General features: G+C 38.2%; 1 protein-coding gene across 3 annotated transcripts in view; it reads right to left on the bottom strand.

Annotated features, from left to right (window-relative positions):
* NFE2L2 (NFE2 like bZIP transcription factor 2) overlaps window positions 1-13,185 on the bottom strand; it is a 33,482-nt gene extending 20,297 nt beyond the window's left edge. The window contains exon 1 of one of the 3 annotated variants that reach the window (XM_074303021.1): window positions 12,956-13,185. In XM_074303021.1, coding sequence (XP_074159122.1) covers window positions 12,956-12,988 — 33 coding nt within the window. In that variant the 5' untranslated portion in view covers window positions 12,989-13,185. Of the gene's footprint in view, window positions 1-12,113; window positions 12,261-12,739; window positions 12,832-12,955 lie in introns of those variants that run through there. The other 2 variants (XM_074303024.1, XM_074303022.1) reach the window with 2 other exon arrangements.
* Between the last annotated feature and the right edge of the window lie 707 nt (window positions 13,186-13,892).

Here is a 13,892-nt window from a genome sequence, read left to right as displayed (position 1 = left end):
TCCAAAATGCTCTTCCTGATCCCCAAGTCAACCTTCCTTCCCCTACATTCTTAGCATTAGGCAATGCTACTTATATGGCATTTATAACAATTACTATTCATGTTTAAATAATAAATTTTATAAACATTTTCTTCCCAATTCTGAAAGCTAAATAGGACAAATAATACCTGCTTTTTTTAAATGAAAAAATTAAAGGTTAGGGATATGAAGTGATATGTCTATGTGTCTCAATGCTAATAAATGTTAGAGACAGATTCAGAAATTTATTACTGAAAGGTATATCACTTAGTCTATTGGCATTTACAGATAAAGAAACTGAGGCCCAGGTATGTTAAATGACTGTCCCAAGTCACACATGTAACTAACAGCAAAGTTGAGATGTGAACCCTGGTCTTCTGATTTTGAAATCTTTACATTGTACCAGGATGCTCTCCCAGTTTTCCTACCTTAGAAAGAAAAACGCTGTCTACCCAGACAAGGACAGAAATGCTATGTACTCCTCCCCAAAACTCTGCTCTTCCTTATCTCTAAAATATAATTTTCTTGTCCCTCTCTCCAAATAAATTCAAATTCGAACCTATGTGCTTACATTCTCTTTAGTCCTATTGGTTGACATTTTAACAAATTGTGTGTGTGTGTGTGTGTGTGTGTGTGTGTGTGTGTGCACGTGCACGTGGACGTGCACACATGCAACACATAATCTGGGAATGCAAAAGAGCTGGGATGGGAGGTGGAATGTCATGTATGAGAGAAAAAAGACCAGTTAGTTAGACCAAAGTGTAAGAAGCTGAATAATTTACAATGATACTACAAATACTGATTATTTCATATTGTATTAGTTGTATTGTAATTAAAAACTACTGCTATATTCTTGCTATAAATTCCACTTGATCAAAATGAGAGATGGAGGAGAGGACACAATGTAACTTTATTCACGTCTGAATAAAAATATTCAAATTTTAATATTTTATATCACTACTCTAATAACATTGATTAAATATTGATAAAGAATGCTTTAATGAAGTCTTTATTTTGGAAAATAGTTTGTGCAGTATACATATTACTTGTTCATTTGATGCTTCTAAAAATTGCACCTCAAAAAAAAAATAAAAATAAAAATTGCACCTCATTTATTTTCTTCTTATTTTATTATCTGAAGGCAGCTAGATGTCCCAGTGAACAAAGTACTGGTCTTAAGAATTAGGAAGACCTACATTCAAATCCATTAGTTGTGTGACTCTGAGCAACCTCTGTAATCTTTGCCAGTCACAGATTTCTTATCTGTAAAATGCGGAGAATACCATCTAACAGAGTTGTTGTAAAGTTTAAATAAAGTAATATATCTAGAGGATTGCGCAAACCTTAAAGTGCTAGAATAAATACTAGCTAGTATTATAAATATCATCATCAACTATTTCCTCTTTTGTCCATTAGGCTTTGGGATGGAGTGGAGAAGATCCAGATCTGTAACTATAAGGATATTAGGAATTACTAGTTAGGAAACTCCTTTTACCCATGCATGTCAGCCAATTGTTCTGCACCTTAGAGTCTTAAAATTCTGAGCAGAGAGGTTAAGGGATTTACCCAGGGTCACAAGGCCAGTATCTGTCAGAAAACAGAACCTGAACTCAGATGCTCTGACTCTCCAGCCCTCCACTGCCTGGCTATTTTATAAGTGCCTTTCCATTTATACTGAAAGTGTTACCGATATATTATGATGTACAATTTCTGATAAATTTCTTTTTTTTGCATTCATTGTGATTTCTCCTAATTTCTGATTTTGTTTTTTCTTCCTAAGTACAACTGCCAATTTTATGAGTTTTGTTCTTTAAAATAACTGTTTAGTTCAGGTCATAGTTTTAAAGCTGAAAAACTTTAATGGTCCATATAATCCAACTATTTCATTTTCTTCACTTCCCTGTAGCATAGAGAAGCTACTGGGCCCCTTTCCCAGGGTCACCTGAGGCTGGAGATAAGAACCCAGCTTTTCCTAATTCCAAATCCAGTACTCTATTCACTACATCATATTGGGCCTTGTTTAGCATTTCAATTTTTCTTTTATTATCTTATTGAAATTAACTTAGTTGAATAATTTATTTCCTTATGCTCGATTTTGGTATATTAATTTGTAATTTTCTGGGTTCCTTAACCTTGAATTCATTTTGTTTTCCACCTATAAGTTTTCAATGATTTAAATTTCTAGCTTTGTTGGGATCCTACTCTAAAATGTTAATATGTTATATTTATAGTTAATTTTAAATGTAAATTTTTTCCTATAACTTGGTTTTTAACCTTACTAAAGTTATTTTTATCACTATTTAGGCCTGCATTTTTAAAAATCATATTTCCAACTATATTGCATCATGATCCCACAAAGATTATTTTTAAAATTTCTGCATTTCTTAGATTATCTGTAATTTCTCTAAAATATAGAATAAGATCACTGATCATTTTGCAAAAAAAGGTAGAAGGAAGGAAGGAAGGAAGGAAGGAAGGAAGGAAGGAAGGAAGGAAGGAAGGAAGGAAGGAAGGAAGGAAAGAAGGAAGGAAAGAAGGAAGGAAGGAAGGAAGGAAGGAAGGAAGGAAGGAAGGAAGGGAGGGAGGGAGGGAGGGAGGGAGGGAGGGAGGGAGGGAGGGAGGGAGGGAGGGAGGGAAGGAGGGAGGGAGGGAGGGAGGGAGGGAGGGAAGGAGGGGGGAGGGAGGGAAGGAAGGAGGGAAGGAGGGAGGGAGGGAAGGAGGGAGGGAGGGAGAGAAGGAAGGAAAGAAGGAGGGAGGGAGGGAAGGAGGGAGGGAGAGAGGAAGGAAGGAAGGAAAACACAAACTCACTGTTGACAAAATTATTTCCATTTATATTTTCTTTAGTGATTATTCACAGCAGCACTCTTATCTACCTTTCATAATTATTCCCTTGCTGGTCATTTCTTAAAGGAATCAAAGTCCCTATTATGCTAGAGTTCAAATCCACAAAGATATCTCAAGGATTTGTTAAATAAATCTCCTTCCTACTTCCATCTCCATTCCAACTCACAGGATTCACCTAAAAATTCCTGATAGAAATACAAATAAGTCTTTGGGGAGAAAGGGAGGAAAGGAAAAAACCTATCCAAATAGCTAAAGTATCTCACCGAAAAGTATAAGAACATGTAAAAATAAAATGAATTCTTAATGGTATTTCTAAGAGTATCCAGAAGGTGAAGACAAAGAAAGCTTCCTCACCAGTTCTCTATGCCAGTGAAATCTTGGGCCTAGTTCCTAACCTATCCTTTTAAAGCTGCAGATATGTGATCTGGGGTAGGAAACATATCAAATCAAAGAATCCTACAATAATAAATGATGATGATAATGGGGTGAAGGGGAATTAGTACTCACTATTGCTGTTACTTCTCCCCATTTCTCTCCTGACTACTAAGACTTCTGGACACATGTATAAGCTGAAAGTTTCCCAAAAAGAGGTCCTAGAAAGCATGCCTTCAATTCAATAAGCACTTATTAAATAACTATTATGCTAAAGCTCTGAAGATACTTAAAAAAGATTAGCATCCCTGCTCAAGGAACTTATGTTCTATCTACTATAGATAAATAAATATGTAGATATTTGACTGATACTACCTCCCTAGCAAACTCCTCCTACTGCCTACCTTTATAAAGAGCAGAAATTTGCTCACTCCATTTCAATTGCTTGTTTTGCCTGGTTTCAAATCCAGGGAAAAAAGATGTCCCCTTTGGTCTCTATCCCTCCTTTTATATATCATCTTCCACTCAATAGATTGTTAAGCTCCTTGTGGGCAGGAACCAGCACCTAGTACATTGTCCAGCCATGTAGCAGGCATTTATGTTTATTGCATTGGATAAATATCTAATATATGCAAAGTAATTAAGAAGAGAGACCCTGCCTTCCTTCTCTGGTCATATCAACGTGAAGACATTCTTCCTTCAGGCTTAGAATGAATAACCCTGTGCAACATTCATCTTATCATGACAGTTTAGCACCCAGTGTTATACCATGAAAAGATCACAGAATGTATTTGCTAAAGGAACTACTTATTTACAACCAAATGTTGAGAGTTTGGAAGGATCATTAGATCCAAGCTAGTTTAATCCTCATTTTGCGGATTAAAAAACAAACAAACAAATAGATCTAGCAGAGTCACCCAAAGTCACACTATTAGTTTAGTAATATATCAGCGCTTTCAAAAGATAAGCTCAATTTTTATCTAATGACTTGAGAGAATACTTGGGTCCTAACACTCAAAGTTACAATATTTTCAATTATCCTTAATCAAGAGTCATATAACTACAGTACTCTCCCTAGGACATACTTCCTTATCTAGGGAATATATAGTCCAGATATTGCCACAATTCAGGAAAAAGGTGAATTCTATGTTCCATCATATTCTTATTTAAGTAGGAATGACAGGGGCCAAAACCGAAAATCATAAGATATGGAAATCCCTCAAATTCTAGAGCAGTATTCTCAATTGTTTTTAGATGCTAATTATAACTTGCATTGACTTTTCTCTTCTATCCAATGTCTACAAGTATGTAGTGATTGGGAGGGAAGAAGATTCTCCATAGCTATTCAAGTCAATCTTTTCTTTTTTTTTTTTTTTTCCCCCTGAGGCTGTGGTTAAGTGACTTGCCCAGGGTCACACAGCTAGGAAGTATTAAGTGTCTGAGACCAAATTTGAACTCCTGTCCTCCCGAATTCAGGGCTGGTGCTCTATCTACTGCGCCACCTAGCTGCCCCTATTCAAGTCAGTCTTAGACCAAGAATTTTAGATGTCTCCACCTCCATTTCTTTCTATTCCCAGATGTGAGGATTTTTTTTCTGGCTCTACCTTTCACTGGGGCTACTAGGAAGTAAATCTCTGTACCTCTAATAGTAAAAACTTCAAATTTGTAAATTTTGAGTTCTGAGGGTTTCACATAAAATAAGTCTAAAAACAACAATTGGAGATTTTAAAGAGATGTGAACTTCAACTGCTATTGAACCAGATACCTGGTCTCAATGATGGCCAATTGTGATTCTCCACTAAGGATTCAATGCCCTAAGGATGTAGACACCATTCCAAAAGCTTATTTTCTATTAGGAAAAATGGTATTTACAAAGTAGCTAAAATATGACATACGTACAAAGTAATGGGAAAGGGATCATGCAACAACTATGGAAATAAGTAAATGTCTGATTGAGGAACTAGCATTTTGCCTGAGCTTTAAAGAGGAAAAATAAGAAGTAGAAATGAGAAGTAAATTCTAAAAAAGGGGGACAATCTTTGTGAAAGTTTAAGAGATTGCATGTCTCATAGGACAAGCAGCAAGTAGGTCAATCTGGTGAAGAGTCTCTGGAACTTTTTGACTAAGAAAATGACATGTTTGATACTTTAGAAGTATCATTTTGGTAGTTTTATGGAAAGTGATGTAAAGAGGGGAGAACTTTGAGGCAAAGAGAGCAATTAGGAGGATATTGAAATAGTCCTGGCAAGAGGTAATGACAGAGGAATGGCCAAAGACACAATACTTTTTAAATATTGTGGAAGTAGAACCAATGAGACTTAGTAACATTTGGATGGTTGGGAGGGAAAAGAAAAGATGAGAATAACTCCTAAATGATGAATCTAGGTGAACAAAAAGAAACAGGCAAGTCAAAAAGAAAGAAGAGTTCAGAAAATGAATTATTTTGATTATGCTGAGTTTGAGAAATCTATAGAATATTCAGTTCAAGATGTTCGGACAATAATTGGTGATTCTGTCCTGCAACTCAGGAGAAAGACTACAGCTGGATAAAAATCTGGGAGTTATTTGTGTAGAGATTGTTTCATGAACCCATGGAAACTGATGAGATTGCCAAAAGAATAAATTCTTTATCTAAGAACAGAACCTGGGGGGAGATGGGGGAGAAGAATGCCAATAAATATCCAGCAAAGGGGGAGGGCAGAAAGATAAGAGAAAAATGAAGAAAAATCAGTGTCTTTAAAACTTCGTGAAGAAAAAGAATAGAAGGTGATCAATAGTATCAAATGCTATAAAAAGGTTAGAAAAGACAAATTAAAAAAAAAAAAAAAAGGCTGCAGATTTGGCAATTAGAGATTATCCCTTAGTTCCTTTCTGTGTTCAGTTTCAAAGACCATCTAGATATTCTGAAAATCAACATAGCAAAGCAAGAACAACCTTAGCTGTAGGATGATCTAGTCAGTTTGGTAGAGGGTCCCACAAGCCTAAAGAGAAAGACCTTGGAAACAAAGAAGAAAGGCAAGCCAGCTCGGTTTCTTTCTTTTTTTTTTTTTCCTAGTTAATTTCTTCAAACACTTTAATCTTATGTCATTAAAAAGTACTTACCTCTGCCTCTTAGAACCCTTTGTTTCCTCCAAGATTCAATGTCTTCCCCATCCCACAATCGTTAGTGTTTCACTCCTTTCCTCAAATTATTTTGTATTTGCTTTTCAATGAATCACTTAAACATTTATTAAGTTCCTACTATGTGCTAGCACATAAATGCTTTTACGTCTATATGTTATATTATATAGAATAAGAGTAGAGACAAGTTTTTTTTAATCATTATTATTACTTTTGTCGCTATATCAGCAGAGTCTTATGCATAGTAGGCAATAAATTTGAATTCAAATTTAAAAAGTGAACTGTATATCCAATATAAAGATGAGTTAATCATCATATCCATATCATTTCTTTCCTCACAAATTCTCTGAATTTATATTTTTAGACAAAAACATGAATTTGGGTATATTCCTATTAGGAAGTAAAGGATTCCTATCTGAAAAACATGATTAAAATTCAATTTCTCTGAATGTAGGAGAATTCTACATTCTCCTAAATTCTAATTCTCCTATTTTAGATTCCTTAATTTTTAAAAACACATACTTTACTCAGTAGTAGTATATTTATTTTCCAGCCAAAGAGTGATTTTAAAAAACAACTCAGTATTAGGAAAAATGTACTAAAAGCCAACATCAAATTACTGAAGGCTAACTAAAATTACAAAACACAACTTCCTAAGGAAAAAAATTTTGATAATTGCTTCTATTGAACACTAAAACATTTACATACATCCAAAAGGAAGTGGCAATACCAAATATGCAGTCAAGGAACAATTGTATATACCATTTGTATATACAGTACAAACTCTGAACTAGCATAAGTATATAGGGTGGGGAGCCTGTGAGAGATGGGAGGTACAGGGAACATGCCCACTCCCTAATCTATTAGCAGTGTTGCAATAATTTACTATTATGTAAGCTAATTTTTTAAAAAATAGGCCTAATCCCACACCTCAAAAGTCTATACAGTGAAGCCATTCCACAAAATCAGTATTCAGCAAACAATTATGATATCCAGGTCCTGTCACTAGTTCCCTTATATGAGAAACCCATAAATACAAAATACTATTTCAATTGTCAAGCAGATCTCTACAAAACAGTCACGTAGGCAGGCTCAGAAAGGCTGGATGACTTGCCCAAAATCACACAACTGGTCAAGGGCAGAGCTGCAATAATGGGATTTCCTGGTGCCTTGCCTTTCTACTAAGTTCCAACACTGCCTCTCAGATGTGGGTCATTATGGAATCCTCTCCAAATAGTCTGTCCTAACTGACTTTCTCTGAGTTGGCCCTAAGTATCTCAACCTCTCAGGTACTACCAATGTAAAGTCCACATTTCAAATGAGTAAAAGAACCTTTTCCTAACTCAAATGAAGAAAAGGACTTTGATGACACAGATGTTGCTCAAACCTCTGGGAAGAGTTCATGAATCATCATTTATTGAATTTCAGAAATTTCACTTTGAAAAAAATGTTAAAAAGTGCTTGGTGTCAGTCAAGTGTGCACAGATAAAACACATCACCTAAAATGATAGGATGAAAGCTACCTAACCAAAGGTTTAGATCTACCTTCAACAAATACGCATTATACAATAGGTAGTGCATGGGACAGAAGGAATGAGAATAGCTCAATAAGTTTATAATCTAGCTAGGGAAATAAAGGATAAATAGATAAATACACAAATAAATACATGAAAAATAGTCAAATATGACACAGCTAGCTATCAAATGAGTAATAAATATCATGAATAAAGAGAGAAATAACTATGAATTAGGCAGAGCAAGTATTTCTCCCATCTAGTTGGATGATTTCCCTTATCTGAGCTTAAGAAAAAAAAAAAAAAAAAAGGCTAAACATCAATGTGTTACTGATATCACAGTCCAAAAGTCATAGTTTGTAAAGCTTGTGAAAGAAGGAAAAAAAAAAAAAAAAAAAAAAAAAAAAAAGCTAAGTATTTACAAACTTTAAAAAAAATCCTTTAGACTGTGTTGATATGCTAAAGTATAATGGTTTTCAAGAGTCACTTATTAACACTAACCAATAAAAGATGGACTTGGCTCCTAAATCAATTTTATGTTTAGCCTTTGTATTTAATAGTATCAGATCAAAAGCAAACCATAAGAGGAACTACATTCAAAAGTTAGTATTTCTCTTCATACATCTAGGTTCTGCCAAAGAGTAAAAAATGTCTTTTGTGATAATTTGTTACTTCATTCTCAGACTTAATTCTAATATTAAAGTATATTTATGGCTCTTAAACAGAAAAATGCACTAACTGAAATGAGGATGAATTAATTCAATAAGTTTTTTATGATAGGTTTTTTGGCTTTTTGCTCTTGAGAGTCATGTAAATTTTAAAATACAAATGCTATATTTCTGAGAACACTTCCATTGTTTCCCCCTGCTTTAAAAAAATTTAAAACATATCAGTTCAATTATTCAGTATCTGATAAAATCTATAACATTTTCTTTTATATTTGATGTTTAAATATTTCCATAATCTGCTTGAACTAAACACAAATTTTTGAAATCTTCTGACTAGACATATCCATTTAGTTCGATTAAGTTGACTATACTATGAAATCCAACAATTGAATTAACAACTTAGAATACAACAATTTTTCATTGAAAACAAAAGCAGATAGTTATTTTATTTTGAATGTGACATTGCTAAAAACAATGTAAACTTTGAGGCAGCTAGAAGGTGCAGCAGACAGAGCTACAGCCCTGAAGTCAAGTAGGACCCTGACAAGTTACACTTACTAGATGTGTGACCCTGGATAAATCACTTAACCCCAGATTGCTTAGGGGGGAAAAAAAAAAAAGATAAAAACTTCAGCTACTTAATTAATCTGAAGACTTCTTAAACTTTGTGTTTTCTTTAGTTCAAAAGTACTAAACAGGCAATTATGTTTTATTTATGCTAATCGAATTTCCCCCCATGATTGATATTCAACTCAAATTCAGTCAACACACACACACACACACACACACTACAGTATAAATATATTAGAGACTAGAAAATAGTAAATATTAAAAATCCTAAAACCATTAACTTCTTCAGTTTTCCTCAGTTTACCTACTTTTTATGAAAATGTGCCATTTCCCTTTAAAATAAATTTTTAGTATAAAAGCAGCTCTTTTCTTGGTACCCAAAAGTGTGAATAATGGTAATGTTTTAAGAGAGTTCAGAACAAAGAAAAAAAAGGGGGAAAAAAAAACAAACCCTGAGATTTTCCCCAAATCTCATTGGATTTCATTCAGGCATTAGCTAAAGAAATGCCTTTTGCTCTTCTATAAGCATACTGAAGGTCTGTTCATAAATTATCTTGAAAGAAATAGAAAAATATTAAGGAAAATATATTATAATTAATCTCGATTTAACCTTGTTATTCAGAGAATGAAAGCTTGTCCTCATTGTCAAAGAAAATTCAAATTTATCCGGCAAAAAGCAGTTATTTTTTGCTGTGAAAATCCTGAGGGGGAGAGGGATGTTGTATACATCCTCTTACATGGTGTTTTCAAAATATCTCAACAAGCTTCAAATAACTAAAATGTCAAGTTGCTCTATTAAGAGATGTCTGATTTTTCCTCTATTCTCTTTATACTTGACACTTTTATCACTGCAGTTTAAAAGTAACTGAATCTCTCATCTGTAGCACAGTGTACAAGAAAATAAATGTAAAGTTTCTTTGAGGGGTATGGAGAACTTCAAGTTAAACTAAACTGCTCTCCTTTTTCTCCTGTGTAAAGATGGCGACAATATGTTCCAGTACAGTATCATAAGGGAAACAGGGAAGGGAAAGGAATAAGATGAGAAGGGAATAATAATCTTTTATGTGTGAGGTATTGTGCTAAGCACTTTTTACAAATATTATCTCACTGGATCTTAATAAATTAACAGATTTTAAAGAAGAGGCTTCAGAAGGCCAAGAACCTACTTTTTATTCCTTTAACGATATCTAGCAAAGATTACAAAACATCATTGTCTTTATTTTTTTTTTACTATCAGCTCTAAAGCCTCCTTGTATTTTTTTTTACTGACTTTCAAACTGATTCCTTAGTGATAAAATTTTGCCATTTTGTTATAATTCTATTCCCCATATTTTGTTTTCTCAAGCATGAATTTTAGGATTCATTTGAATATTATTTTCCAAAACATTTTCCATCTCCAAAAATGAATCTTGAATAGTATGTTGTATATTTTCAAAGCAGCATCTAGAGTCTCAGTTTTGAATCCAACAGTACATTTATCTTTATAAAGTAAGCTAATAAAGCACAAAATCAAAATCATTCTTAGGGATAGTCCAAGATTATACAATTTCATTGGGTCCTATGATGCCCTGATTTGGTATCCAAAAAACAAGGTGAAAAAAATGAACTCTTTAGTCATACCAAGTATTGATAACAGCTTTCAAAAAAGAAGGCATTCCAAAACCTGATGATCAAGATCAAATTAAAAATTTCCATGAAACGATCTTTTAAAAAATTCAAATGAAACAGAAAAATTTTAATAATCTATTTACTTTTGTCAGATTTTTAAAATGTACCATGATTTGTAATAAAAAAAGAACTTACTTCCAAATCCTTCCAACTCAGACTATAGAACTTACTAGCAAAAGATCATTATGAAACAAGTATCCCACCATCTGTCCTTACATAAAAAGGCAGCATGAAAAGAAATAGAGAAATGTTATAACTGGGTAAGGAAGGAAGCGAGATTGTGGGAAAAGCCATCCACCCAAGGCAAAAAAAAAAAAACAACAACAAAAAACCTAGAAAAGTCGTTTTAAGTAAAATGTTTAATGTTCGAGCATAAACAAACCTCATTTTAAAGAAAACAAAAACTCTCATCAAATTCTATTCTACACTTGCCCACCGCTGCAAACACACACACACACACACACACACACACACACACACACACACACACACACACACACACACAAACTGAACCTATTCTGCCTTACACATTTTAGAGCTACAATCCGGAAAAACCAAATCCAAAGACAAAGCAGCCCTGGGGAAAATAACAATTGCGCAACAGATCAACAGCTCCAACTTGTCCCTGGCCTTCAGCACTTTAAAGGCTGGCACGCTATAAAGCATAAAGGGGCCAATCTAGGGCAGCTGTGAGCAACAACATATAACTTTCACTGAAGCTAGAAAAATGCATTCACACCAGCTCCACCACGGCAAGAAAAAAGCACAAATTTAGGAATAATGGAGCTGGGGTGTCTGGGTTGTCGGATGCCTGTGACTTTTAGAATAGACATTTCCAAAATTCCCAAGTTTTGTAATAAAGGGAGGAGGGGGAGGGAGGAGTAGGAGGCAAGGTAAACGGAACTCAGAATTCTCAATTTTCTTCCCGGAGACAGGCGGCAAATGGCTCTTGGGAACTTCATCCGATGCACAATCCGAGCCGTGCTCTCTTCTACCACGGTCCGTGCCCGGGGTACCAGTCAGCTAGGGACACATCATTAAGTTTTTTGACGGCTTCATACAGTCTCTGAGGGCGATTTAGGTCACTTTAGAAGCCCGCAGCTAACGAGTCTTTAAAGCATTTGTTTTTCTCTGTAACCCAAAAATGGCTAGCGGGAGGGGGGAGCATGAGAAAAAACAACCCTTTCCCCGCCCGGCCCCCATGATGCAGTAATTGGGGGAGTGGGCTACAGAAGATAACTCTCCAGAGAAGCCTAGGCTTCCATCCCAGACAAGCGCCCCGCACCACGGAGGCTCGTCCACTCCTCGCAGACCCCAGGGGTCCAAGTCCAGCCCATACCTCATCCTCCCCCTGGCGACTGAGCACGCAGGCTTCAAGGCCAGGGAGAGCTGCTCAGGAATGGACGGGTGAAGGGACGAAAGAAGCCCGAGCAGGCCCGGCAGGCGCCCAGGGAGCTTCTCCTCCCTTGACAACCAGACCCAGGGGAGCAGCGTAGGGGCGGGACGGCGCAGGCTTCATCCCACCCCCTCCCTCGGGGCAGATGGAAAGGATCAGAGACGCCTCCTCACCCCACACCCGCACCCGCGCAGCCGCAGTGCGGCGACCTGGGGGAAGGAGGGGCACCCGGAAGAGGTCGCGGGGGCGGGAACAGCTGTTGCCCCCCTCTCGCGCCTCCCCCTCCCACCCAGAGCTGGGAATCCCCGCCCCCTCCCACACGTCTCCTTCCCTCCTCCCAAAGGAAAGACGACTTGGCGCGCCGGAGCTAGTTACACGCGCGTGACAAAGTGAGGCGGGGGGAGCTGCCCCCCTCTCCTACTCTGCATCCCCTGAATCCCAGGGACTTCCCATCTTCGTCCCCCAAGGGCGCCATCCTTCACCCCTCCCCCTCCATTCTCCCCTGAAAATGAGGGGGGGTTGAGTTATTTTTCCTTTAATGTCAGACTCCTCCCCGACTCCGGCCCTACCCGCTGTCCCCTCTCTCCGGTGGACCGTCCAGAGAAAAGAGAAGGGTCGTCTCTCTCCGCTCCCCCTCCCTGTCCCAGTTCCCGTAGACGTGACGTCTGTGCCCCCTACCTCCCGAAGGCGTGACGTCTCCCCCCCCCCCCAGCCTCGGTCTGGTGTGTGTGACGTCTATGTCCCTCCCCCCCCTTCGCCGGTCCCGGAGGTGCCGGCAGCAGCACCTGTTGCGACGGGGGTAGTTCCAAGTCCATCATGTCGGGCTTCCGACCCCTACACTGGGGCTCCCCGGTCGGACTCCTTTCTCTCTGCTTCCGAGACGGTGCGGAGAAGGAAAACGCAGTGGCAGCGATGGTGGCGGGGGAGCGTGGAAGTTGCTCCTTGAATCTCTCTAGTACTTCACTCTATTCCACCCAAGGGCCGGGACTCCCCGACACAGCCCCGGTAACGCCCCGCCCCCGTCCGCCCAGAGGGTGGGGTAGCCAGAGACTACGCCCATTAAGGCTGGCCGCTTCCTCCAGGCTCCTCCTCCTCCTAAAACCCCCCGCCCCCGCCTAGCTGACTTGGGGGGGAGGATGGAATGGGTCCAGGTTTGCGTGGGTGTCCACGCGAGTGAGTACTGGGGGAAAAGGGAGTGGGAAATGGCTTGTTGGGAATCTTTATCCCTCCTCTCCATTCCTGTTTGGGGGGAGGGGGAGACGGAGAGGTTCTTTCCCCGTCCTAAAGTACTGGTCTGACCATAAAAACGGTAGGTTTAAAGTTGGAAATTAATTTAGAGGTTATCTCGTTCAACTTCATCATTTTATAGAGGAGGAAACTGAGGCCTAAGGATATGTAAGTGATTTGTCCAAGGTCACTCATGGTGTAAAGTGCAGAGGAAGGACTTGAACTCTGGGACCCGATGCCAAAACCAGGAGTGGAACCCGTCTCTCCTAGCTGTGTGCATGTTTAAAACAGCCACTTCTTCCTGCGTGTGCATATTCTAAGACAGAACCGCTTCTCCTTATGAGTACGGAGAGGAGGGAGTATCCTTTCAAACGAAACCCCTTTTCTTTCTTATCTCCCTACGAGATTGCCTGGTGTTCAAAGCCGGGCACTTGGAAGCACACTGCACGCTATCTCACCGATCTAGCAAAGAGTAGGTGCCCTACGAGAGGCTGG

The sequence above is a fragment of the Sminthopsis crassicaudata genome, chromosome 3, assembly GCF_048593235.1.
Source record: "Sminthopsis crassicaudata isolate SCR6 chromosome 3, ASM4859323v1, whole genome shotgun sequence".
Classification (NCBI taxonomy): domain Eukaryota; kingdom Metazoa; phylum Chordata; class Mammalia; order Dasyuromorphia; family Dasyuridae; genus Sminthopsis; species Sminthopsis crassicaudata.
This window is presented reverse-complemented; position numbering and strand designations above follow the sequence as displayed.